This window comes from Anser brachyrhynchus (assembly GCF_964034855.1).
Source record: "Anser brachyrhynchus genome assembly, chromosome: 4".
NCBI classification, from domain to species: Eukaryota; Metazoa; Chordata; class Aves; order Anseriformes; family Anatidae; genus Anser; species Anser brachyrhynchus.
Window position 1 is genome coordinate 12,038,804 of NC_137698.1, and position 27,912 is coordinate 12,066,715.

The 27,912-nt window shown below is 52.4% G+C and overlaps 2 protein-coding genes across 6 annotated transcripts in view; one reads left to right on the top strand and one right to left on the bottom strand.

Annotated features, from left to right (window-relative positions):
* MFHAS1 (multifunctional ROCO family signaling regulator 1) lies at positions 1–24,302 on the bottom strand (the record flags this gene model as incomplete). Its single annotated transcript, XM_080588843.1, has 2 exons — positions 19,787–24,302; positions 1–131 (listed from the first exon to the last, which is right to left on the bottom strand). The coding sequence occupies exons 1-2, from the start codon at positions 22,959–22,961 to the stop codon at positions 1–3; spliced, it is 3,306 nt and encodes a 1,101-aa protein (XP_080444969.1). The 5' UTR covers positions 22,962–24,302.
* A 133-nt stretch (positions 24,303–24,435) lies between these two features.
* The window catches only part of TNKS (tankyrase), a 119,771-nt gene continuing 116,294 nt past the window's right edge, over positions 24,436–27,912 (top strand). For 4 of the 5 annotated variants that reach the window (XM_080588838.1, XM_080588839.1, XM_080588840.1 and 1 more), the window contains exon 1: positions 24,459–24,984. In XM_080588838.1, the coding sequence (XP_080444964.1) occupies positions 24,474–24,984 (511 nt within the window). In that variant the 5' untranslated portion in view covers positions 24,459–24,473. Of the gene's footprint in view, positions 24,985–27,912 lie in introns of all 5 variants that reach the window. The other variant, XM_080588842.1, reaches the window with a different exon arrangement.

Genomic DNA, 27,912 nt, shown 5'->3' on the forward strand with positions numbered 1-27,912 from the left:
TCACTTGGAACAAGGGCTGATCACAGTAGGAGTGGGGGGGTAAACCAAGGCAACATTAACTCGCTCGCTGCCGTTCTTGGGACAGATGATCTCCGTCAATCCCTCTGGTCTTGGCTGACTCAGCAGTTCTCCTGTGAACAAACGAAGAGAATGAAAACATTTAAGGACTGGCAAGGCAGTGTTTGCCAGACATCCTTTCCGCATGCCCTTCCCCTTCTCCCCACCAAATAAACGTCCACGATCAATGCAAACGAGCGCCGTATGAGGGTTAAGCAGTCCTGTAACCCAAGCAGGTCTCATCCACGTAACCATGGGGAACGTCCTGGTGATTACGGCCTGGAGACGTGCTGCTCCACAGAAAAGTAACATCTGCCACCTTTCCTGTCTTTGCTTTGAATCGCCCCACGCAGACTGGAGAGCTCCTCAGGGATTCACAGCATCTAGACGGAGCCTAATGAGGTGGTGGTTTTTAGCAGTGGGTGTTTTAATTAGGCTTTAGGCAGATGGGATCCAGAAGCCTACCGTCAAGCTGCGCGCAAGAGAGGACACTGACCTGTAGCATCAGCAGGGTAATTGTCAGGCAGATAAATCTACAGATACGAGTCTCATTGTTCAGGTCTGCATCCTACAGCCGTCCACACCCACGAGGCTACCTAACAACCAGCTGTCCTCCAGTTCCAGCAGAAGGTTGCTGCACAGACCCTGCCGCGACCACCTTTGGTACACACCGGAAAGCACTGGCAGGTGTTATTTTTGCAACTCTTTCAATGCTCTTCCTTTAAGGAAGTCTAGGGAGGACCTCAAGCCAGCCACAGACAAGCATGCGTGACCTTTTAAAAACCCTTACGTTATCTCTTGTTTTAGCCCCAGCCAACCCTAACCATTGTGGCTGTGTAGCTGCTGACTCCAGCACTGCAATTTCTGAGCTGTCCCTCTTGGAGCTACCTAGGAGCTGGAGAGATCCTGCCATCCTGATACAGCTGAGCAGCCGCAGCGCGTATCCTTCAGCTGCCAGAAGTGTCTGAAAGCAGGTAAAAATACACAAGAGGATTCCCCTCTCCTTGGGCACACTTGTGACAGCTGCTGTGGGATTGCTGTTATTTCCTGTCGGGGCTCGGGGCCACCCTATACTCTGCTGAGCGTGCAAACCCCAGCTCCCAGCCATCACCTGTAACGTTATCCCAGCTCTGTGAGGCCGTGGCAGCGGGGGGGCCCTCACGGCACACGGTCTTCCTCTGCCAACCGAGCTGCGTCGGCTGTTACTCGAGTGCCGAGTTGGCAGCTCCCCACTGCTGGCACCCTTACAGCACGTAGCCCAGGTCGAGACGCGGGTCAGCACAGTGAGACGGGAAAGCCAGGTGCCGAGATGTGCCCCGCTCCAAGAAATGCTCTGAAACGCTCACATTTCCTTCCCGCTTCTCGTCTGAACCGTAAGCAGGCTGCAGTCATAAGCCCACACAGGACTGTCTATACCCTTCAGCTGAGCAGCTACCACGAGCTGTCCCCACTACAGGTGAAGCAGACCTGCACCTCCTTGCTTTTCAGAAAGCAGCACTTGGTATTGTCAAAGCAGAGAGGAGGGTTTGGCAGGAAACAAACACAGGCACAGCTCCTCTTAAGAGAGGAGCCGCCTGGGAGGCTGACAGTTCTGGCTTACCCCCACGGTCTGCAGCTTGAATTCCCGCTTGGTGTGCCTGCCTACCCTCGTCTCACACCCACGCTCAAACCTGAAGCGGGAGAGCAGGTTTTAAGCCACCCAGACACGTCTCCCAAAACAGAAGAATCGTGACAGTATTTGCAATTCAAAATTAAATCTGCACGGCAGCGTCCTCAATTACGTGAGCTGTCACGCACTGTGAGCAGCGCCGGGTCCCGCCGAGCATGGAAAGCACAGGGCTCCCTGTCCCAGTCACTGCCGGGTGTCCAACCCCAGGCTGATATCCCACATGCTGTATTACTGACATTACTAAAAACACAGGCGCCGAAAGGCGAGTCACGAAATCAGGCACCATTACATGCTTTAAAGGCAGGGCTAATACCCATCAGAGCTTACACCAGACGAGTGAAGTGAGACTGGTCTGGCTGCTTGAGCCTTGGCTCCCGTTTCCATCTCCCCGTTTCAGGGATCCTTAGAGGGAGATTTCTCAAGCAGAAGATATTACTTCAGGGTTAAACATGTGCCTGATTTGCAGGCAAGCCCTTCCCCTCAGCTCCTCAGTCAACTGTCCTTTTCTTCATGGTTTCAATTCCCCCTGTAAGTAGCAACTGAGGCTGCCGTGAACCTCCGTGTGCTTTGTGCTAACGCAAACTTCACCAGCCCAAGCTGTGAGCCCGAGAAACCCACCAGTGAGAAAATACAGACTCCGCTCCAAGGAGGTGGGTATGCAACGAATGCACAATTTCTTCCCCTTCCAATCCAAGGATTTTCCCTGTCCCACTGCCCACCCCCTACAGCATTCTCGTTCCCTTGTCTCGGCAGATTGCCATCTTTGCTGCGCGAGCTCATCACAGTGCTAAATCAGGCACAGCTATCTAAACTATGCTCCAGATCGCTACTAAGCAAAAGTGCAGTACAAATCCCACCTCGACAGGTAATCAGCAGAGCTGCAACAAACTAGAACTGAGACTCTGCTTGGATGCAGCTCCCCAGGTCCAGAATCTTTTGGAGCTTTCAGAAATGTTCATTCCTATTCAGACATCATTTGAACTGCAGAAGATTAGAAATAAAAGTCTTCAGGCTTGCAGCAGGGAGGAAAAGAACAAATTAAAGGAAGTACTGCACTGACACAAAAGAAAAAGCCAAGTCTTCCGCACGTGGGGGTGTTTGCTTGGTTTAACTGTAAGGTTAAGTGTAGCTGGAGCAGTCCGTGACTCCAGGGCTGCAGCACATTACGTATTTTGATTGCACATTCCTTATAAGCACGTCACTGATTTTACTGGACGCCTCAGTTCTGCCTGCCCCCTCTGAAAGGCTGCCCTGCGACAGCACATTAACCAACCACGAAGCTTATTCTCATCTCACCGTGGTCTGTTTTAGCATTAATTTCCACAGAAGACGCTTCTTTGCTGCTTCTCGGTCTGCAGTGGCACATACGGCTCAGAGGAGCTGCATCTGTCCCACGGCCACCCTCCTGGTATTTTGGGACAGGAGGAGGTCTCCACAGCTGGTTGAAACGTGCCGGGCAGCACGTTAAGTGTGAGGCACAAACGTAACTTGCTGTCCACACAGGACACACGGGAGACACTTCCGCTGTCTGCTGTCATCCATGCTTTTCTGTGTTCTGGGGCCTAGGCACAATTTTTGGTCAGACACAAAGTCAGGCCCATGATTCTTCCTGCCCTTGCTTGGCTGGGGTTTGGAGAGGGAAGCCTCCCTCAGAGCCCTTGCCAGCAATCAGGCCACGCATGCCGCAAAGCACACTTCGCTGGCCTTTAGGAAATACCCGTGAAATGCCAGATAGCCCTGACGAATCAGGGGGTTAGGAGGGAAGCTGACAGTAAGAAAAGTGAGTACTTGCAAGAGTGTTCAGTTACCCGGTGCTGGCAGCCAGACGAGACAGGCTGTAAGACTGCTTGGCTGCCTAACAGGCAGAAGGGTTTTGCAGACAGGGGAGGAAAATCCCACGAAGGCCATTTGCCTTCTGTTGCACTTTCCACACAGTTCCCGGTGCCACGGGCACGCTAAGTGGCACCAGGTTCCCTGTTCACGTGTCAGCCACCTACAGCAAGGGCACAGAGCTGAGGGAGTGCTCCAGCCTGCCAGGCCACATCCTTGCCCCCAGAGCTGCCGGAAGGACACGTTTGCACAGCACCAACCTGACGGTATTTCTCGTTTTCATGGTGTCAGTCAGGATCTAGGCTCCACAGGGACAAGCCAGTAATGGATGAGCAGGATCCTGGCCCTCCCTGGCTGCGTGGTGCTGCTCACATCCTTCTCTCTCTCCAGTCTGCTTGGGACCTAGATATATCAGCCGTGCCTCACGACAGGGGCACGAAACAGGCAAAACCAAGCTGTTCCTATATCCTGCCCTGCCTCGGCACTGTCCACCTCACTCCACTGCACGCCACAGAACTGCTACAGCCATATATCCACTCAGGGACTGCCCGCTAAAAAAATGCTGCTCTCCATTGGTATGAATTTTTAACACGTGCCTCAAAGCGCCGTCTACAACTCAGGCACAAAAATATTCCCCAGAAAGTCAGAACGCTACACCGCCCTTCATTTATTGCCAGGGCCCTGAGCAGCCTCATCTACACGTCGAGGTGGCCCTGGGTTGGATGGAGACCTCCAAGAGAAGATTTCATTCTCTTCTCACTTCAGCCACGAACACAACAGGGGTTGAAAGCACAGAGATCACAGAAGGGAGAAGAGCAAAGTCCACAGTACGAACAGAAGGCTCCACGAGCCTCACACTGCAGTCCTGTTTGTAGGAGCTTAAAACAAAACAAAACCAAAACCAAAACCAGCACGTGAAGGTGCCCCAGTAGAGACACCACTGTGGGAAAACCAAGAGAGAAGAAAGCTCGGTTGTAAGCTCCGGTCACAACAGCTGGCTGGTGAGCAGAGCCACCCGTCAGGTGAAGCATGCGCTCAGGAACAGTCAGCCTGGGACTAAATGTTTTTAAAGGAAGAAAGGGAGGGCTGGAAAACAAAAAGCAAAGCTTGCTCTGCAAACGCGGAGTAGGACAGCAGGCCTGTCACAAAGCAAAGGAGCAACACACACACACATCCCCCAGCCCAGAGAAAAGGGCATGGGGAACAAGGAAGAAGGTGAAGCTTTAAAAAAATGTGCAGCCATGGGCCTCTCAGCCAAAAATCTATCTCTAGACTTCACAGCTCTGGCTATGGACACATACACGGCTCACCATGAACATTTACTGCAGCTGGCTGTGCAGGAAGGTACCTGACCAAGGCTCCTAATTCACCACCTCCCATTTTAGCCATTCAGAAAAGACAAGAGGTCAACAGACACCAGCTAGAGAGCTGGAGGCTTAAGAGGGGTAAATACCTTCCTCCTTCCCCAGCTAGTGACCGTCAGCCAGTGCTTAGCCCCCCGCTGTCACAGCAGCAGAGGATGCTGACACAACCCAGTGGTTGCAAAAGCTCTGGGGAAGCCTTTGGCACTGGACCGAGCGTACCCTGGGTGGAGAGCTTGGGTGGAATGCGTTTCAGAGGCTTCACTCAGCAGGTAAATGAAAGTCATTATTCAAAATGCCAGTTTGCATCTCATTTACATCGCAGTAGTTTCCCTGACATGAGTTATGTGAACTCATCCCCTGCTAATGCTTCCAAGCAAAGCATTCCCAAGCAAAGTGCAAAGTTTCCAAGTACGAAACTTAGAAAATATTATGTTTGTCCCAAAACATCATTTACTAATCTTTTCCTCAGGCCCACAGAAATTAATCATAGTTAGAGCTGAAATTCAATAAAAGAAACAACAAAAAAGAGTTCCAAACCCAGACTATTCAGTACTTCTTATCACCATACTCACAAACCAGAACGGAGAGAGCAGCAGTAAATCATCAAAATAACTGCATCAAAATAGCCATCAGGAACAGCCAGGAAGGCGTGAGCCCTTCCATCTCCTTCTGACAGCACGAAACAAGCAGCTCAGAGAAATGAAGGATGGCTGGCACCTACCTAATTCCTGAGTCCGCACGGGTAGCTGAGCTACCCATCAGGCACAAGAAATCTCTCTGCTCTTCCTGCATCTCACTGCTCACAGAGAGCATTTCTGCAAAGTCCCGTTGTCATCTCAGTAACAGATGGGCCGTGAGGAGAGGAGGCTGTGATTTTTGATGTGAACATGACGACGTTTCTCTGCTCTGTCCCGCCAATCTGTTTCAAACAGTATTTCAGCACGAGTAGCCTTCCTCGCCCAGCTTCATCCTCACCTGTCCTGTCAGGCACTCAGTCCTTGCACTTGGACACCTACCTGGGCAATTTGCTCTAGGGAACCTGCTTTGGCAGGGGGGTTGGGCCCGATGATCTCTCAAGGTCCCTTCCAATGCCTACAATTCTGTGATTTCCCAGTGCAGTGGGGCTGGGGGTAGCCGCTAGGAAGTGGCCAGAGGTGACAAGTAAACAGGACAGCACCAAAAGCTCAGGAAAACAAGAGCAGGCGCTTGGGAAAAGCTGAAACAGAAAATAAGGAATCCGCCGAATTTTGCTGCCCTTCTAATATCTGCCCTAAAAAGCATCTTGCAATCAGCAGGCTGCAACACAGCATTTTCAGATGACTGCAATATGAAGTCATGAAAAATTGATTTGCCTCATTAACATTTTAGGGCCTTATTAGCTAGAACGAAATTGATCGTCAAGGCATTTTAAGGGCAAGTCACAGCACAATGAGCTCAGCATGAATTATCCTCAGCCCGGAACAGAAAGAGGTCTGTCACTGAGTAACCAAGTCCAGAACCTACCTTTTGGCTATTTTTAATTCCACCCGTCCAACCGTATCTGCCACAAACACTTCCTCGTTCTGCCAAGGCGAGGGACCGGCTGGAGAGCAAGCTGCAGACAGCCCCGGTCTGTCTGCTCTCACCCAGTAACAGCAAGGCTCTGCAGAGCATCCACCTGGATACCAGACACCTTTTGAAATCAGTAATCCCAACGCTATTACTCCCTATCACGGAGGAGATGCTGAACTTCCCCTCTCAACCAGACGACTAGCATGCCATACGTACAACTCAAGGGGAAAAAAGGGGAAGAGGAAGGAGAGAAAAGAGCCTGAAAGAGCTCTTGAAGCCGTTCCTATGATAAAAAGTAGCTAACAGGCATGGTTCTCCAAGGTTGGTAGGGAGCTACCAACACCGGTCAGCGTTCCACTAACTCTGGCTGTGTTTGGGTCACAAAACGTTAGAAGCTGGCAACGTGAAAAGCCAGCTCCTGGAAGGGACCTGGGTGGTGGGAGGCTTACCAGGCCCAGCTCTGTGAACTGCCAGCAGCTGGTAAGGCAGAAGCAGGTCGCAGTCTGATCAGCTGCTAAATTTAGAGGAGAATTAGGTGACGCCAGAGGACATTTTTCCTTGCAATGCTTTGGAAATGGCACTGCACCCAGAAACGGGATCGTTTTTCTGCGTGCTCCAACACAAGGACTAGGAAACATCAACTACCGTGAGGTGGACTCAGAGAAAACCAAAGGACGTGGTTCAACACCCACCAAAGACTGCAGAGCTCCCTGCTGCGTTTTGCTGCAGATTTTGTAATCCGGGGTTACTAAAGAGGGCTCACAAGGAAAACACTTCAGACAAGTTTTCCACTCAGCTGGCTTGTTCCTTCCCCACAGGTTGCCCACACGTGCCACGGGTGAAGGTAGGATCCTGGCTGTGCAGTTTGTCTGCTGGAACAAGCGTTCAGCAAAGCCCAGCTGCTGAGTGAAACACCTACAGTTTTCCTTGGGGTAGGCTTTTACACGCCACCACAATGTGGTTTTTTCATCATTATTACGATTTTAACATTTACCTGCCTTTTGCCAGACAAGAGCAAACCAAACACACGTGCAAGACGTATGTACCCGTGTAGCCCAACAGTTTTTCCTGAGATTAAGTAAACTTCTCCCCGATAAAAGTACTTGGCTCCATCAGTTAGCCTTGCCGTAGCGCCGTTCCAAGGCATCAGTGTGTTAGTAAGCTCAATTGGAGGGAGCTGAGTTTTCAAACCTGCATGGCAAGTATCCTTTTCCAGATCATTTAAGGTGAGATGCATGCACAATATTCCTCTGGAAAGCTACTCTGGTCACTCTAGAGCTTTCCTCGCATACCATTCAGCAGGAAAATCACGGAGTCTGCTTAAGCAAAGGAATAAATTCTTTCGGCATCATTGACTGGTCTAAGGAAAAGTCTAATCACCTTAAATCCCTTTCAGGCTCAAATGGTAGATCCTATAAGTCTTTACTTGTTAATTGCACCAACGCAAACTCATGTTTAGATGAAGGAGGGAAGTCCCATTTTTAATCAATTAACTTGACTTTCTCTTGAAGCCACTCTACTGTGGAATTTGATCTATGGATGTACATCACAACGTTTATTCTAGATTTGTTCTCAGCTTGAACAAAATGCCTCCTTGCTGCTTCTTCTACAAAGTCATCCAATCTCTGCTAGTTATTAACTAATTAGTTATTAACTGTACGCTGACCACAGCTACGACTTAGCTGAGTAGGATCCTGCGGGATCACAGAAGCTTCCCTAATAATGAGGGCATCAGCTCTAACTTGCTTTTCTGCATATATATTTTCCCCTCTACACCAAAGTTTCTTCAGTATGTCCTTAGGTCCAGTGTTTCTTCCTGGTAAGACAGACCATGGCGCAGATTTGGCTGTACACTTGAAGCTACGTGGCTGAAATCAGAGCACCAAGACCAGCGGCCAGCTCTCCTTTTGGTCTTACAGGTTAGGGCTGGTGTTGGCTATAAAGCACTGCTGGTGCACGTGGCAATGCCCAAAGCACCACTCTAAAAACATCAGAGCCTAGATTTCGCTAGGCGAATGGAAGTGGAGAATAGACCTATTAAAAAAAAATAATAAATTTTCCCCATCCATTTGATTCCAAGTATTTCTGTTATTACCAAAACTGCTGTCTTTGAAGTCTCAGCGAGCTGCTGGATTTGCACTGCTCAATGGTCAGGAACAAAGCGCTGTCTGTCCTTTTACTATTAAGAGCTTTACAAAACCTTTTTCTACTTGTCCCCTTCTCCAGAGAGAATGAGAACTGATCTTTTTTTTTTTTTTCCAGCAAAACCCCAGCATTTCCAATCATTTAACCACCTGAACCCTCCTGCTTCCTAACACTCAAACAGGTGACAACTAACAGTTATATATCAAGGCAGTAACTAGCTTTTGCTTAAAAACACATTTTCCCCATGTGAAATTGCTTATTTATGGACTTTTGCTTATTGCTTTTGCTTATTTATGGACTTAACATTACAGATTGTTTTACTACCTCTGCTGAAAGCAATTCTTGGTAGTTTTTATTCTGCCGTTGGAACATCTTCCAAAAAGATAAGTCATGCGAGTTCAGAAACACTGGCTTTGCTACTTCACTCCTGCTGCGTTCATTGCCTGCTAAATGCCATCTGGTCTTGGGTTCTCAGGGCCCAAAAATAAACTGCAGCATCCTCCTTTGCTACTTAAAAAACATTTCTCCCATGGCAGTCACGTTTGCTACTGAAACAGGAGGGAGCTCTGGGGGCTGTGAAGAACTCATCGACCTCCCAGGGAAGCAACAGCATTGCCAGGAAAACATTTCACACCTCCAGAGACCTCAGAAGAGAGGACAAGCAGGACTGGAAAAGCAGGACACTTGCTCTGAAACGCCGTCCAGTGCTCAAGTTCAGGCTCTAACCAGGCTCGCTCGGAGGGGAGGTGAAGCAGATAGAGCAGCTCAAGATAAGGCCTCTGCAGATAATCAGGCAAACCGCTGGCACACAGAAGGAAGAGACGACAAGTTTCGGAGTTGCTCAGAAGCCATGTGTTGGTTTAGTCCACTTTCCACAGGGCAATGGCACAGCCACAGCCAAAGAAGTAAGAGCAACCACACACAAACTCACACAAAGCACTGTTACAAGAAAAGCAAAGGCCGTCCCTCCTTGGATTTTCTTGCAAAAGGGAGTTTAAAGGAGGGAGCACTAGCCTGACTAGGTTAGAGGCTTTCTTTCCTTCTACAACCAACGAAAGTTTGTTCCATAGGGGAAAAATGCAGAGAAAAAACAGACACAGCGGCTGCTCCTATTTGCACACATGAGGATTTTTCAGGCTCGGTGACGGTGGAAACGTGTCCCACATTTCTGGGCTTTGCTACTACCTGCAGCAGCCAGAGGCACCCAGGACCCCTGTCAGTGACCTTGTTGTTCCCCCACATCTCAGCCTCCTGCATTTTTCTTAAACACACAACCCAGGAGGACAGCCCTCCAAGCAAGGCGAAGCTTTATTAAAAATGACTGCTGATTCAAAATGAGTTTTAAATCCTTTTGTAACGATGACCGGATTAACTGCATCTCGCAGCGTTATGCAACTGGGGATAGAGCAGCACCCAGCAAGCAGCACTAAGTGCCATCCCCAACGGGGCCACAGCTCCGCAGCCCCAGCATTCACCTGCAGCACTTGTAGGGACGGGGCTTGCTGCAGGCACCCCACGGGAGCAGAATCGCCTGCAAGTCTTGCATGACGCAGAATAGAAGGATTTAATTCTTCTTGTATAGAAGAAGGTGTTTTTGTGACCTAGCTTTCAGCCAGAGGTGCTGTTTCAGTGTAATGCTTCAGTCACATACTATCAAAAAGGCTGGTAAGGGTGACAAACCTCTGACCTGGACCCTGGCCACGGGCCTGGCAGGGAACACACGACACAGCATTGCGCCATTACCAGCAGCGAGCTGGAGGCTGGGCACGGACCAAACTCCAAGTGCCTCCACCCAAGCATCCAGCCTGCCCCCAGGGGAGGCTCAGCTCCCTCTCACCAAGCACACCCAGCCACACTTGCAACTGTTGGCTTTTAAAGGAAGCACGTTTCAGCACCTGAGAAGCGCAGTGCCAACAACCCACGTCACCCATGCAGAGCCAGACTACGTGTTACCCAAACCACAGCATCATCATGCCCACCTCAGCAAAAAGGTGGATTTTTATGTATTTTTTAAACCAGATCCCAATGCGAATCACTAACTTGAGCACCGTCTCACCTTGTTTGGCAACATTTTCCTAACATCGTGTTCTGCTTCATTGCAGGCGCTCCAAAACATGCATATGTGTATGAACATCATGCGCTAGGCTCCCTGTTGCTGTAGATGAAAGATATGGTTTATTTTAAAGAAGCACAAGTAGCAAGTTAAAAATAAGAGGCAAGAAGCTTCGTAGTAGCTTTCTTGTTACAAAAAGAAGAGAAAGCTACTTTTTTCAGCTCCCAAAAGGAAGGTTCCCAAACTTCTCTTTCATCCAGAAAACTCTTTACTTTGACTAAGCCTTTGAGGGACAAAGGCACTGCTTGGGAAAAGGCCCACATAAGGCTCCGTTCCTGATCATTTATTTCAGCATCTCACCCTAGGAGGTTCCAAGCTGACCATAGCAGGCATTTGCCGAGTTGAACCACACAAGCATCAGTTAAGATCTTCCCCAAATCCAACAACAATCACACCAGCGCCTGAAGGACTCCCTCTGGGCACACGCGTGTTCCTCTGGGAAATTACAGGCTTCTCGCTTACTGAGGTTGGCGTGAAATTGTCACCAGGGCAAGATCACAGGCTTCCCCTTCTCCAGTGCGAGTGAGACTCCCTGCCCCAAGCTCCTTGCAGCACAAATTCCAGTACAAAGACCTGACTGGACCTGTTGGTGAGGCCAAAGCACACACAGATTTCATGCCCCATGTAGCCCTCTGGCACTGTCACAGAGTTGAGCAAAAGTATCTGGAGATGCCTGAAGTTCCAAAGTGAGGCTCCTATCAGCTCCATTTTCAGTCACATCTGTCCACTGAAAGCTTTAAAAAAAGTATGAAATAAATTCTTGCTCAGCTGAAGTCTGGGATACTGTAGCCAGAAAGTGACAGCATCTCTTACAGAATCATGGAATATCCCGAGCTGGAAGGGACCCGTAAGGATCATCGAGTCCAACCACTGGCACCACACAGATCTACCCCAAAATTCAGACCTATGACTAAGAGCACAGTCCAAACGCTTCTCAAACTCCAACAGGCTTGGTGCCGTGACTGCGTCCCTGGGGAGCCTGTTCCAGTGCGCGACAGCCCTCTCAGTGAAGAACCTCTTGCTGATATCCAGCCTGAACCTCCCCTGTCACAGCCTGACACCATTCCCTCGGGTCCTGTCACTGGTCACTAAAGAGAACAGATCGGCGCCTGCCCCTCCACTGCCCCTCGTGAGGAAGCTGTAGGCCGCCATGAGGTCTCCCCTCAGCCTCCTCTTTCCAGGCTGAACAGGCCAAGTGACCTCAGCCGCTCCTTGTTTAAAAGAGAGTTTAAAAGCTTGAATTCTTGAATCCTTATAACCTTCATGACACCGAGAGCTCCAGGTGCCCCAGCGGGGCACGATTCCAGCAGTGCATTGTCAAGCCTGGAGTGGCTCAGTCCTGTTCTGTCACGGGGGAAACTGGAAGGACATCTGTGAAGGAAACTGAGAAACCACAGGCATGCCTGAACTCCCATCGTGCATAGTCACGTCCCTGCCTTGGAGACAGGGAAACACCATTTTCCCTATGCTGTCCTCCTAGAACACGAGTGGGGTGGAGGGGGTGCCTTAAAATCCACCACACAGGCACCCACTAAAGCTCCAAGCTGCTGAAAAAAGTTAACTGCTATCGGAGGGAAGGGCTTTTTAGCAGAGCCCCAGAGCAAAGGGCAAGGTGGAGAGATGGGATGTGCGAGGGCTAAGCGGGACGACCACGCAGCCCTGCACGGCGCTTGGTACGAGCTCAGCGTGAGCAGACCGCCCTCAGAGGCCCGGCACTGCAGCATATGTGCACCACTTTACAGAAACCCACCCAAAATAGATTTAAGCTGTTCCGTGGTAAAAATAACGGCGACCAAGAAATGTTGTGTCAGATGACAAGAAAGGGAAGCTCCTGTGGATAGATTTCCTAAATTTAGCCACTTTGATGGATAAAAAACTCATTTGGACTTGAGTTTTCCATATCCAGCGTGCACACTGTTCTCTTAAATAAGGATGTCAAAATCTCACTCAGACGAAGAAAGAGTCTGTTCAAAGGGAAGATGCAGAGAAACAGGGAGCTAAAAATTCCTCCGGTTACGTAACGTGTCTGTCCAGGCCTGGTGCTGGGTGCAGGCTGCCTGCTTTGGAAACCCGCCACCACACACCCAGCAGTCCTGCTGGAAAAACCCAACTGCACCCAGCCAGAGGGCAAGAAGCACCGCTCAGACGGGAGAGGAAGCACACACACGACCCTCTGTCTCTTCCTCTCTTTGCTGCAGCACAGCGTTATCTACAGGAAACTACTCCAGCGGGGGTGCCCTGGCAGCCTGTTTGCTCCTCTGTGGGGACGGAGCACGCTGGCTTCCTGAAGATAAGGCCGAGAGGAGGCTTCCCCAGGAAAGCCAACCTGTCCAAAGGGCTTTTTGGGGACTACTTTGAGCCAGCACTGCCCATCCCAGCTTCGCTGCCTGCTCCTGGAGGCTGCTCGGCGATGTGGTGGTGCGGGATGTTGTCACCCATAAAGCTGAACAGCAGGATGGAGGCTTGCTGGCTCGCCGTTCACATTATTCACACCAGCATGCAGTGCTCTTCAAAACCACTTTGGGTCCGCTCCACTGAGTGATGGCTCCACACAGCTTTTGCTCCAGTTTGTATTTACAATTCCCCATGCCCTTGGGCAACTGCTGGGTGAGTCTGCCGTCTGCAGCATACCTTCCACCCTACAGACCTGCTGTGTGTTGAGCAGCTCAGCTGTCCCCTTAAAGTCTCTCCTGCTCCAGCTCCTTTGGGTCCCATCATGACTAAGACTCCCTGCTAGGGAAGGGCATTGCAAAACAAATATATTGGGCATAAATACCCTGAAACATTCCCTGTCATAGCCTGCAATAAGTACAGCTGCACCTCACCGTCAGCTGAGGACACAATCCTGAAGCGTGCCATGGTCAGGAATTCGACAGACAGCAAAGGTATTTTTCCCTGTAGTGTAGCAGAGAAGGAGGATGTGGATAGAGGCCAGCAAGTTCTACACACAGCATAAACACACAGGGAGAGCGTGGAGGGTGGAAAGACATCGACATCAGGATGGTCAACACAAGGTGCCTGCTTTTCAGAGTGGATCACAATTCGTAGCCATTATCCCATGTTTGGGTCCATCACTCCTGCTTGATCGTGGTTTATCTGAGAATTTTCACGACAGCAACGAAAACACAGCCATTCGGATAAAGGCAACAGGAACGCTTACAGTAAAAGGCTGATGTCAGGCTGAAACTCTCGGACAGAGCTCCCTGTTCCCATCCACCACGCTGCGCACTCTGTGTCTGTATATTTCAGCTCTGCACAGTGCTACCTCCTTGCTTTGTAACATCGTTATTATTCAGGGAAAACTGCTTGCCGTCCATACCTGACCACTTCATCTCAATAACAGGCCCCACTGAGAGGAGGAAGATATTAAATGTTCAGCAACAGGGCTCCACAACACCTCGAGATGCAACAGGACGCTGCACCACGCAACACTCACGGGCCGTTTTGAAGTCCTGCTGTGCCCACTGCACTGCTTCAGAAGCTACACGACTGAGACGCTCGTTTCTCCTGTTGCAGGAAGCCTACTCGCCACTTGTTGACCATACTAGCTGTGAGGGTATTTGTTTTGGGGGAAGTCTGGGACAAATCAGCCTCTCCAGCAGACCTGTGCTGACAGCCTTGCACCGACACACAGGCAACAAAAGCACTGCACACGTCTTTCAATACCAAGACACAATCACTGTGCTCGCTTTCAACGTTATTCCACTGTGTGGCTTCACACGGCAGAAACAGCAACTAGATAAATGGGAGGCGAATTAGTCAAACATCTCCGTCCCAAGCCAACCTCTGCAGATTTTGGTGCTGTAGAAACCACGCCGGATTCATTTTTCCAGGGAGCTCATCAACAACCCAACCCTGCTACAGGGCAGAACGTGCCCCTTATCGTAGGGCACTGCTCGCTCTGTAGTGCTGGACGCTGTAGAGGAAAATGTGCAGAGGACATGTCCTGTGAGGAATTCAACACACAGAAATTGTACAGTCACTACACATGGATCATTCAAGAGAGAAGTCTTGAGCGAAGTGGGCCAGGATCTTGTACTCCATTAGGACAAAACCCTACAATATTGATTTTATCATAAAAACGATTCTTCCTGGGCTATGCAAGCATCACCTCCAAGTCACCAGGTGGGAAAACCAGACAAATAGGGTCAAGGGTTTGAGATCCAGCCTTGGTTTGTTCTGAAGGTTACCCGCCTCTACGATTCAGTTGAATCTGATCCTCTGATCTTCACACAGTGCTAAGTCTGACTTCCTCGCAGAAGTGCCTAGCTCATCCCAAAGCTGTTGCGTGGTTCACGCAGAACATGCCACGCTGAATGGTCAATTCAAAGAAACCAACGTCACCTTGTGAAGCCTGGAGGTCCTAACCCAGTGTCATGCCCACCCCAAGGAGCCCAGGCTCCAGCTGACACTGCTAAATAGGCGCACTCTGTACGCCTTTGGGGGGGGGAGATGGGAGAAACACAGAGCTCTTGAAAACGATCACTGGTAGGAAGATGAAAAGTGGGGGCAAAACCAAAACCCACACGTGAAATTAGGGTTACGTACTAGACCACAACCGGCACAAGCAGCTCAGAGCAACGATGAGCTCCATACACAGCCCACAGGCAGGCTGCCCCTAACCACAGCGCTGCGAGATGCCGCTGACCGCTTTGGCAACCCTATCAGCGCGCTCAGCACCAAGCCTCAGCCAAGAAAATACCACAAGTACAACACGACTTCAGCCTCCTCGGGCACAGCCAGAAACCCTCAAAGACACTGCAGCTGAACACCTCGAGTGAAATTCAACTACTGCTTCTCGCGGGTTCTCCCCAAGCCAACCAGCCCGGGAGCACATCACGGGTCTTGCATCCGTGAAGAGCTGACCGCATCTGGCACCAGCCAGCACTGCTCACTGCCACACCCGCCCACAGCTGTAAGGCCAGTAAACGTGCCACGGCCAAGGAGAGGTGGGTTACGGGCCCCACTCAGCTTTATCCTGATCATACAAGTGACAATGTCCAATGTCTACGCTGCAGGGAAGACTTGCCCCTCTGATTCAATCGTGCCACGCCACTCCACCGAAGCTGCACCCTTCAGAGAAGCGTGACAGCCCAAATAGATGTAGCATCTACTTTGAAAATAAGGCAAAGCGAGACTCCACCCTCAAATGGGGACAAGGAAAGGCTGCCAAATGCTAACATCATGCTCTGTAACAAGGAGGTACTGCTCTACAGTTGTTGGTACAAAAGCCCAGCTGCTTATAATTTAATTAAAAGAACAATTAGACACCTGACATGAGCCTTTCATTGAGCAGCTCAAATTGTGGAGCATCTTCCGAACCCTTCTGAGAAAACCAGTCCCACCTGCTCCCTCCTCGCTTTGCACAGCACTTGAGAGCGTGACACATCATGCAGGCTCTGGCCTTGCCATCTCGTGACTCCAGCCCAGCCACCAAGGGAGCTCACCCTTGCTTTTGATCCTGCTGCAAGGATGTCAGGCATGGTTCACTCTGGGTCAACACCCGAAGGGAGGGCGCAAAGAGGACAGAGCCACGCTCTTTTAGGTGGTGCCCGGTGCCAGGACAAGAGCCGATGGGCACGAACTGCAGCACAGGAGGTTCTGTCTGAACATCGGGAAGGATTTCTGTGACGTGTGGGTAACGGTGCACTGCAACACCTTGCCCAGAGAAGCTGTGGAGATCTTCAAGATCCTCCTTGGAGATCTTCAAAAGCCACCTGGAGGTGGTCCTGGGCAACCTGATAGAGGTGAGCCTGCTTGAGCAGGGAGGTTGGGCGAGGTGACACCCAGAGGTCCCTTCCAACCTCAACCATTCTGCAACTCTGATGTCCTCTCTGTATTGATAACTTACAACAGGGTCAGCAAGGCAGATGGCACTTCCCTCCCACAGGAGAGCTCCTGCTAAAACTCAGCTTGTCTTGCTCGTTACAGCATTGTGTCATTTTTCTGCAGCAGACACAGCCCTTGGCTTTCTTGTACCTGTGTTCATACAGGCGATTTCAGAGGCAGGAATAAAAAAAAGCCACTGGTCAAACACGATTGCCCTCCCACCCCAAGTGGACATCAGACATGAGCACACCTTGTGCAGAATGCAGCTCGGAAGAACCTGAAGCAGCCCTGACCAGCCCGGTGCAGAACAAGGTCCCCCCACCCATCTTTTTATCCAACATCACCCACCACCTCTTCACACACTCCTGGGGGACTCTCAGAGAAGCAAATGGGCTTTTACAAGTCTCTGGCCCAACCAAGGTTGGCAGAATTCACCCCTCAACCCAAACCACCACACAGAAATCAGCTAGCTCCCTGGTAGCCAGTTGTTACGCTGCTCCTGGATCTCTTTCCACCCTGCAGTAAGCGTGCACGCGTGTCTTGTCTAACTTCACGGACAGGCCAGCTAGAAATCCACTGCTCTGCAGCCCCTTTAAAAACCTCTGCTGCAGCAGCAGCACAACAGTTAGCAGGCGCAAACAAGTCAAGCTTCGAAAGCCCACTCACGCTTTGTTCGCCCAAACAAAGCACACGTGGCTACTACTAGACAGGAGGAAACCCTCCGTCCTCACCCTAAGTCACTTAATAGATTATGTGACATTAACCTAAAAACCCTTCAGTCCAGAAGCTAAAAGACCATCACATACAAAAACACAGCATTTCCCAGCTAAACCGAGGTCTCGCTGTCTTGGAAACAATTCTCGTTGGTCACTCCATGCAGGGATGGGTCTTTCTTAGCCTGGAAGGCATCCATTTATTTACATACAGTGCAAACAAACAAAAAAAAAAGGTAAAAAAAGCAAAAACATTCAGCACACCACTTACTGGACAAGCAGATGACTGCAGCCTCAAAGCACACAGATTCCAGCTCGGATGCCAATTCAGTTACTGATTCACTCAGCCACAAAACCGTTTCAAACAAGAAGACTTCCTTAAAAGGACCCTGCCAAGTCATTTTAAAACAAGCTTTATTTCGCATTTTTTTGCGATAAACACTCAGGAGACCGAATCCAGAATCTCAATTCTTATTAACCATCACTGTGCACACGCTAGCTTGTTCTTGGAGAATTTCTGCATGTTAAACAATGAAATCACAGTGTGCACACGCAGGCTCGAGAGGGCAGGGAGGCAGAGGAAAAGCAAGGATTACCCCACAACTCTTGAACACCCGAGTCCCCTCCTTGAAACGGATTCCAAGGAAAATTTTGGATGCCCAAATAACACGCCACCAGTTTCATGCAGGACGGCACGGATTGCACAACCAGACGCACAGCCAGGGTGAACTTCCATTTTTGAGCACAAATCTGGCAGCGTCTCCACAGAAATATTTCCCTTATTAAGGTCAACGGGCTGCAAAGCAGTTCCTTAACGCAGCCATAAAAAAAGACCACGGCCCCATTTAAGAATTAGCAGCACTGTAACTACCAGGGATTTCCACTGGAAGAGCTTGGAAGGAAGCACAGGAACCTCCATCGCCACGCATTTTCGTAACACGAGAACCACCCCTTGTCCTACGCGCTGCCACAAATGACACCGGCCGTGATTCACGCACAGAAGAGCGAGCTGTGCAGCACGACTTCAACTTACACACACCTTCTGTTCAACAAAACAAGGAGAAAAAACTCCTCAGCTGCACGATTCCCATTTAGAGCTCCCGGCCAGCCTTCTATTCACAGAGCAGACAGAGGCACCATTGGCCAAGGGGTGTTTGGAGGCCTGGCGTGCTACCCCGCGCTCCCAGGCTGAGCGATGGACTCATCACCAGTGCCTCACCTTCCCAGCACACCAGTGCCACCTCCCAGGGGGAAGGAGACCTTTCCCACCCCAAGGGAAGGCAGTACAACACAGCCAGATCCTCAGGAAAACACCCTTCAGTTCCAGCTCTCCTATCACACGTCCGGGCCTGCTCTGATTTTCGTGGGTTGGCAAAGATGCCAACTGTCCTTGTGCATGGGCTGGCTCCCCTTCACATTTTGCTTTTAAACATCATCTATTCTACGTGGAGAGAAGCAAACAGCATCTCATTTTCACGACCCGGAGGAAAAAAATAATAAAGAAACTCAAAACAGACCCAGTTATTCACACTTGCCTACGAACCAATTTCAGCACCACTGCTTACTTGACTCAGATCACGCTCTGGCTCCCCCACGATTTCAGGATACCTGTAAATAAAGGGTGCTTCAACATACTTCCAATGCGGGGTGGTAAGGGCCGTGTGTGTACAGAAAACGCACGCTTGCAGAGCACTGCTTACAGCTCAGAGTAGCTGTTCATTTCACACAGACATACGCACCAAAGCACCTTTCCCACAGCTCCAGCAAACTCCAGAGCAAACCCAGAGGGGCAGGAGGACCCAGGTTAGAAGGCATTTTTTGTTAGGAGAGAGAGGAAGGAGAAGAATTTTTAAGAAAACCAGCTGACAGATGCACAGTCCGTGAAACCCTTCTAGGTGAGGCACTGAAACCAAGATGGAGTATCCCTCTTTTCAGGGAGGAACGCCTCCTGCCAGAGTCGGGGGGCTCTCATCCAAGAGAGGGCTTTTTATCCAGGGCTATAAAGACCAACACAGCCATTGTCTACCGGCAGGAGCTTTCCTGCATTCACGGAGGCCGCACTGCAGGCCGCGTTTTGGGGGCAGGAGGGAGGACACCAAGGGACTTTTAGGCATCTCTGTGTGTTTACAAATGGCTCCAAAGAAGCTGCAGGGTAAAGGGAGTTCGGAAAAAAACGCCAAGCCACTCCAGGAAATCAAAATCAGGACAGGACAGGGCCTTCTCAACAGTGAGGTGGCCAATGCTCAGGGCCAGAACCCAAAAATCAGAGAGAAAAGACCTGGCCAAAGGGGGACATAACACCCCCCTCATCTCAGAATAGGGTTATTTTAAGCCTGTCTCCTTGGAGCTACCCTAATATTTTCTCTTATGACTCAAGTCACCAGGAAAGGGAGCTAGAGAAGAGGAGGTTAAAAAAATATAAAATTAAAGCAAGCTCAGATTAACAGCACGAAAATCCCTTGAAGAAGGTGCAAAGAACCAGAAGAGACGGCAGGAAAGAGGGGTTTCGCCTTACCTGGAAAAGTGTGCGGGTTTGGTGACCCTCTTTTAAGGCACTTTGAACAGAGGACGTGCACAGTGTAGTACAGGCCCGGCCACTCTTGGAGCAGGACATTCAGTTCTTCCACTAACGGGGTAATAGCTTGCCAGGCCGTCCAGATATTTGGTAGGGACGCGTGGCTAGCAATAGACAGAGTATCTGGCTGTAGAGCCCCCCTGGCGGGCCGGTAGCTCACCACCACAGGCACCTTTCCCCGGTAGGCATAGATCTGGTACTTGCCATCCGACCGCTGAACCACGTGGCTGTTGATCTGAACGCTGTAGCGTGCGAACAAGCCGGGCGGGAAAATGAACGGAAAGCTGTACTCGATCTGCAGCTGCTCGACCACAAACGACTGCCCGCTCAGGTTGGCACCGTTGATCCACGCCTCTGCGTGGGGCACCTCGTTTTTCACGTAGCAGGGGAACTTGTACCAAGCAGCAGCACCATTTAGGGGCTTGCATTTGGGTTTGTTGACACAGTAACAGAGCCCCATCTTCTCCAGCAGCTCCAGGATGAGCTGCAGATCCTCCCGGCTCTGGATGTGGGGCTTAAGGAGGAGGCGGATAACGTGGGCGGGGAGGAGGCCATGCAGCAAGAAGCCCTCCACGTAGTGATGGAGCTGAGTGGCCCTCAGCTCGTCGATGTGGGTGTCACTGAGCAGTTTCTGGAGCAGCACGGTGGCATCCTGCTGGCAGAAAACATTGAGGATGTCAATAAGCCGCGGCAGGTTGTGGAACACGTACTCCCGCAACGTGAGGTGCTCCTCAAAGTAGAGCAGCTTCCCACTCTCGTGCAGGTAGGACAGGGCACTCTGGAGCCGATCCTCTGTCAGGCCCGCCTGCAAGCCCAACCGGGCAGAGTCCCACCAGCTAAGCCACAGCTGCTGAGCTTGCGGCTGGAAGTGCAGCTCCTCCAGCACTTGCCAGGATTTGGGCAAGACCCGGTGCAGGTTTGGGAAGATATCGCGGTGCTCGGCCACCGAGAGGAGCTTGTCCCGCAGGCGACGCACCTGGCAGCGGTCCCGGCAGCTGAAAGGCAGCACCGGGGAGAGGATCTGCGGGCGGTGGTTGAGAAGGTACTGGAACTGAGCTTTTTTCCGCCTCAAGTTCTTGTCCGAGACCCCATAAAAGGCAGTGTGAGGACTGGAGCAGCGCAGGTCAAAGTCCTGTCCCAGAGCCTCATCCACCTGCTGGACCAAGCTCTGGAGGCCCTCAGCATCCCTCTTCTCCTGCTGAGCGATCTGGTGGTGGATGTCCAGGCACTTCTCCTCCAGCTCCCGCTCCGCACAGAGGTCAGCGTGGGTTCCCACCATACACACCACAGCATGGGGCACCTTGGAACCGAGCCAGTGCAAGAAGTAGCCCACAGAGGGGTAGAAGCGCTGAGGGACGTAGGCACTCAGATTCACCACCAGCACGTACAAGGCTCCAGGAGACAGGAAGAAAGACTGGATCACGTCATAGCTCGGGTCTCCCGCCAGCTCATACACAATGAACGTCAGGCCCCTCTCCGCATCCGCTGTCCAGTCCATCACCTCGATGCCCTTGCTGCCGGACAGTCCCAGTCCTGATGGTACCTGGGAGGCATCCAGCGACGGTGCAGGGCACGGCGTTTCTCCTTTCCCTCGGTGGGAGGGAACATGAGAAGGAACGTCCTGCTGCTCAACGGGGAAGTGTTCTGGCTGTTGCACAGCAGGCACTCGCACTGAGGAAGAGTCCTCCAGGAAGGGGCAGCACACAACTGGCACTCTCCCAACGTCCTGCTGCTGCCCGGGGCAACCTCTGGGCTGGGTGTTGCCTGCATCCAGGCTCCCCAGGTCCTCCTTCTGCCCATCCTCCTCCATGAGGCATCGCCTCAGCAGGGTCTTGCCCGCATCCTTTGGGCCCATGAGGACCAGCTTGAGGCGGGGCTTGAGGGCAGGCTGGGAGTGGGCCAGCTCCTGCTGGTAGGCTGCAATGTAGGGGATGCCTTTCATACAGACCTCGTAGGGAGGCTGGATGAGGGGATTGTCTTTGATTTTCCACAGGGTGACACGGGAGAGCTGCCCAAAGCCCTCGGGCAGGATGGCAATCTGGTTGCCTTGCAGGACCAGCTCCTCCAGGCTGTGGAGGAGCACGATGGAGTCAGGCAGGTAGCGGATGCGGTTGTTGTCCAGCCAGAGGGTGCGCAGCTGGCGGAGCTGGCAGAGGTGAGAAGGCAGCACAGTGAGCTGGTTGCGGCTCAAGTAGAGCTCCTCCAGCCCCGGCAGCGCCAAGATGGCAGCAGGGAACTCCCCCAGCAGGTTGGAGGAAAGGTTCAGCATCTTGAGCCGCTGCAGGCCGCCGAAGCCAGCGGGCAGCGCCCGCAGCTGGTTGCCGTCCAGCATGAGGCTCTCGAGGGCGCCCAGCTGGCAGAGGCCCTCGGGCAGGGCCGCCAGCCCGGTGCCGCTCAGCCAGAGGATCTTGAGGCGGTGCAGGGCAGCGATGCCCTCGGGCAGGGCCCCGAGGTGGCGGTTGCCGGAGCAGTCGAGCTCCTCCAGGGCGGCGAGCTCCAGGAGCGGCGCGGGGAAGGAGGGCAGCTGGTTGTGGTCCACGTCGAGGGCGCGCAGGTGCCGCAGGCGCCCCAGGCCCTCGGGCAGGCGCCGCAGGCGGTTGAAGCTGAGGTCGAGCTCCTCGAGGCGGCCCAGCTCGGCGAGGCGGGCGGGCAGCCCGCTGCCCTCCGCTCCCAGCTCGTTGTGGCTGAGGCTGAGCTTGCGCAGGCCCCGCAGCCCCGCCAGCGCCCCGCCGTCGCCCAGGCCCCGCAGGCGGTTGTGGCTGAGGTCGAGCTCGGCCAGGCGGCCCAGGTGGCGCAGGGCGGCGGCGGGCAGGCGGCACAGCCGGTTGCGCCGCAGGCTCAGCACCCGCAGCCCGCTCAGGGCGGCGCCCACCTCCTCGGGCAGCTCCTCCAGCCCCCGCCCGCTCAGGTTCAGCGCCTCCAGCTCCCCCAGCGCGGAGGCCGGCGGCGGGCGGCGCGGCCCGGCGGTGGCGGCGGCGGCGGGGGGCTGCGGGGGCCCCCCCGGCGGCCCCGCGTCCGGCTCGGGCTCCGGCTCGGGCTCGTCCCGCAGCTTCCGTGCGCGCAGGGCGGCCTCACGCCACAGCCGCGCCGCCTTCGGGGGCTCCGTCTGCGCCATGGCCGGGGCACCGGCACCGGGAGCGGGCCCCCGCCCGCCCTACCTGCCGCCGCCGCCGCTGCTGCTCGCCATGGGCGCGGCCCCCGCCGCCGCAGCGGGCTCGGGGCTCCTCGGGGCTCCCCGCGGCTCCGCGCCGGCACTGCCCCAGCGCCGCCCCTGCACGTAGCCGGGGCGGGGACACGGGCACGGACCGCCCCGCCGCCGGGCAGGGTGCGCTGGGGCCGGGCTGGGCCCTGGGGACTGCGGGCCCTGGAGCCCCTGCGATGGAGTCGCCGCGGCAGGGCTGCCCCGGTGTCCCTGCTGTGCTCCAGCAGCGTCGGCTCGCAAAGCCTAGGTCATCCCTGGCGATTCCTTGGGGTAACAGCAAAACACCCGGTGCTGCTGGTGTCTGCGGCGTTTCTGCACCAAGCGAAAGGTGTTTTGTTTTTTTTCATCCAGCCCTGCAAACAAACAACAACAACCAAAGTTAACCTTCCTTTTCCGTTAAAGTGTCTTTCTGTATTGGAAGCCTGTGACCCCGTAGTTATTCAGGGTAACTCTGCCATGCTCCCGTCAGGCTTTGTTTCCTTCGGTGCACACATCTGGCCAGATCCTAAATGCTGCTTCCATGTCCTCAGCTGAGCTTTGCTCCTACAGCCCAGAGAAATACGCCCGGGAATTTCCACCATGGCTACGGGGGGGGAAAACAAAGGTGTTTTATAGCGGAGCAGGCAGGCAGACTCGGAGGCTGTGAGCACTCAGGTCTCCTGAGTCGTGAGACCTTGCCCTTACAAGCGCCAGTGGTGCTCCATGCCCAAATGTCCCGAGGTTTTGAAACGGTGCTGTCTTGGGAGGACTGCAGGGATGCTGCTCGCCTTTGTAGGGACAAAATTCGCTCAATTATGGCCGGCAGCGTGAGGGACAATAAAAAAGGCTTTTTAAAGTATATTAACAGGAAAAGGAGGACCAGAGCAAACATTGGTCTGATGCTTGATGAGGGCCTCACAAACAGGGACGCAGACAAAGCAGAGACGCGATTCTGTGATTCTGTTTAATGCGTTTTTCACCTCTGCCTTCAACACCAGCGATGGGCTCTGAGCAAATGTGCTGATGATACCAAACTGGGAGGAGCTGTTGACTCTGATGAGGGTGGAAAGGCCTTGCAGAGAGATCTGGGCAGACCGGAGAGCTGGGCGATCACCAACCGCATGAAGTTTAACAAGAGCAAGTGCCGGGTCCTGCACCTGGGACGGGGCAACCCTGGCTACACGTACAGACTGGGCGACGAGACGCTGGAGAGCAGCCCTGCAGAGAGGGATCTGGGGGCTGTGGCTGACAGCAAGCTGAACACCAGCCAGCTCTGCGCCCCGGCACCCGCCCTCGGGCCACCCCCGACCCCCGGCCCCAGCCCCCGGCCCCGGCTCCCTTCCGCCACGGGCCCGGCGCAGGCGGAAGCCGCCGCCGTTGCCACGGTGAGGGGGGCCGGGGCGGGGCGGAGGAGGCCGGGGCGGGGCGGGGCGGAGGAGGCCGAAGATGGCGGCGCCGCCGCGGCGCTCGCAGCACCACCACCACCACCACCACCACCCGCCGCTGCCGCCGCCGCCCGGCCCGGCCTCCCCGCCGCCGCCGCCGCTCGCCGCCTCGCCGCCGCGCAGCCCCAGCCTGGCGCCGGCCGAGCTGGCGGCCGCCGTGCAGCGGCACAGCCTGGCGGGCCCCGAGGGCGAGGCCCCGCTGGACGCCGAGCGGCCTCCGGCACCGGAGGGCCCCGAGGGAGCGGGTGCCGCCGCGCCGGGCCCGCCGGCCGGCTCGAGCAGCAGCTCGGCCTCCTCCTCCTCGTCGTCGTCCTCCGCCTCCTCCTCGTCCTCCTCCGTGGCGTCGAGCCCGGCGGCGGAGAGCCCCGAGGCGGCGAGCGGGGCCTTCCGCGAGCTGCTGGAGGCCTGCCGCAATGGGGACGTGACGCGCGTCAAGCGCCTGGTGGACACCGGCAACGTGAACGCCAAGGACATGGCCGGCCGCAAGTCCACGCCGCTCCACTTCGCCGCCGGTGGGTGCCCGGCGGGGCCGGGACAGCCGCTGGGGCGGGGCAGGGAGGGGGCCGCCGCCCGCACAGCCTCCCCGAGCACCTTCCCGGCCTCCCGGGGGGTGTGAGGGGGGTTGCGTGGGCTAAAAGCACTGATACGTTCCTCCGCGTTTGGCACACAGGCCCTAAACTATAGCGTGTGCGCTCTGGGAGCGAGGAGCAAGCTCAGGGCACAGCTGGCTTGAAGTCAAGGATCCCATCTGTCTTCTCTGGAAAGTTAAGGACTGCTGCAATTCAGCTAGGTTTGTCAGGAGTCGTAGTCCACACCTCGTAATTTCTAACTTTTCTTTTTGGTTGGGTGTCCCTGCTGGCTGATCTTGCCTGCTCTGAGCTGGGTGAGATGAAGTGGGACAGCTGAACTCGATGATAACGTTACAGATACATCCAAGGAGATACTGTGTTCCTTGGCGTAGAGAAGAGGTGTCTCGTTAGAAATAGCATCATAAAACAAGCCAACAGCGAGGTTCAACAGTTCACCTCAACTGGAAGGAAACGTAGCTTCCTAGCAAGCGTCCCTGTCATGGGTTAGTTTATAAAGAGAACGTGGAGAAGAGAGTTTATAAAGAGAACATTTTGCGTAGGGACTGCTCTTCAGTGGAGGCACAGCGTGAGCTAAGTCCCCGATAAAAATAAATCAGGGAAGATGTCTTAAATCATCAGTCATAACTCAGGACTTGCACAATACCTGGGTCTGTGGTCAGACAGAAGGCTTTCTGACACGTGCCACAGTGCTACTGGACTGGAACTTACGTGGCAAGGGGCACAGAGCTTGTTTGAGCTTTTAAGTGGTATTCTGTTATGTATGAATCAAAGTAACTAGCGAGACTGTATTGAGGGGTCTATACCTAAAAGGTGGTTTATGGCTCTAAAACACCATGTTAAAATTGTTAACAAAAGTGAACGCTTTCAGGCACAGCGTTACTTGGAACTCTGAATAGTGCTCTCTGAGATAATGCTTTCTGAGCTTTTGTAGGTTTCTTGTCACTTCAAAGTACAAGCGGCATTTTGTGATGCCCCTAAGGGAACTTTTGGTCCTGAGCTGTTTCCTTTTCATTCTTCTCTAATCCCTGAGATCTACGAGTAAAGCACGACTTTATGCAAGCTGAGTTTAAAACACAGTGATCTCCTCAAGTGTGGAAATGAATTAATTTTCACGAAAGCTGGAATGTAATGCTGGTACAAGTGCATGCGTGCAGATAAAGTGCCTAATGTTTTGAAGCCTCATCTTGAGTCTCTTCTCACTTTGGATTTAAGCTTAAAATTAGACATTGATACTTCCCCTTAAACTCTGAGGTCTCAAGTTGTAACCTCAGTGGTAGTACAGACTGGAGCTGCAGTGATAGCTTGTACTTTGAGTAGAGAAGTAGTGAACAAAACTTACTTGGGGTAATACGGCTTTGAAAGGTGACAGTGTCCGGAAGATGTTAGTGTAGTAGTAGTAAAGATGCTTCCTTGCAACATGAGGAAAACAGTAGGTGAAGTTCTCATATCTGACAAATTTCTATTGTCTGTTTTTCTAGATTTAAAGACCTTCCTAAGCTGCCATACGTATCTGCTCTCAAATCACTGCATTCTGTCTGCTCCAAATGGATTTGATATGTAATAGCATTCGGCTAATATCTAATTACAGAGATCCTGGGGCCCTGTAATTTGCAAAGGCGCGTGAGGATGTTGTTGAATGCAGCTTGTCTCAGGCAGCGTGCATCTGCTAGCGATGCGGTGTGTTGACTTCATCTCCCTCCCTTGTGTTGGCAAAAGGAGAAACAAAATCCATTGTCTTATGAGTGCAGAGGTCTGTATGTTAAGCTATGTTGTAAATAATAGCTCCTGTTTTATGAGACACATCTAAATATGGATTTTACGGACTTCATAAGGGGGGTATGAGTAGAACAGTGCAATAAGCATTGTTTTAAATGGCTTCTTCCAAATTTCTTGAAACTAAACTCTTAAGGCAACAACAGAGAGTTCCAATTTTGTTTTATGGTTTATGGCAGAGGGATTATTTTAGTAGCTGGTAAACTTTCCTTCTTCCTATATTTGGGGCAGCTAGATTTTTTTTTTTCCCGTGAACTTGACTTCTCCCTAGCTTGGTTTTGTTTTCTTGTTACTATTTTGGCAACAATTTCAGGCAGTTGTTACTTTCTCCGTTTTAAGAGAAGGGCAACTTTAGTTCTAGTTTATTGTAAAAAGCACTGAGTTAAGGAAACCTGAAACTTTCTGAAGCTTCTAGTTTCAAAATTACATTTATCTTGTTTCACGTGGCGGAAGGAAGAAAAAAAAGGGTGACTTCTGAGAATATTCAGGATCCATAGGATATGTAGAGATAAGTTGAGAATTGAAATTTATGTAACCAATTATGTTAAGAAAAAAAAAAAGAAAAAAAGAAAAAAAAGCTAGCGATAGATCCAAATCTGTTTTGAGAAGTTGGAGTCATCTGTCCGTTATCTACTTGTGGATAAAATGTGCGTGGTGAAGTTGAAGCAATAGTGTTATCCAGATTTTCTTTATCTGGGGTATCTGGAGTTGTCAGTTACTCTGAATGAAGGGGAATGGGCTCTTGAACTCTGTTAAAATGCTCAGTAGCCTGCTGAATCAGTCTGACCTGCTTTGGACTTGATATGGAGGCCGTATCGGGGTGATGTACCTTCTCTTAACAGTCAGAAAGAGGTTGAAAAAAGGTTCCTTTTCCCTTCATCTTCCAATTGTCTGGAACACAGCCTCTCCTGAGATTCCCGAATGTCCTTCAGGAGGAGTGGTGTTCTCCTTTACGTTTGCAAGCAGTTTGAGGGATTCTTCTGTGGAAGTACACGTGCTCGGAGGGAGGAAGACTCGATAATATTTGTCTGTGGTGTGGTATGCAGGGTATTTGGGTCTCTGGTACCAGTGTGGGCT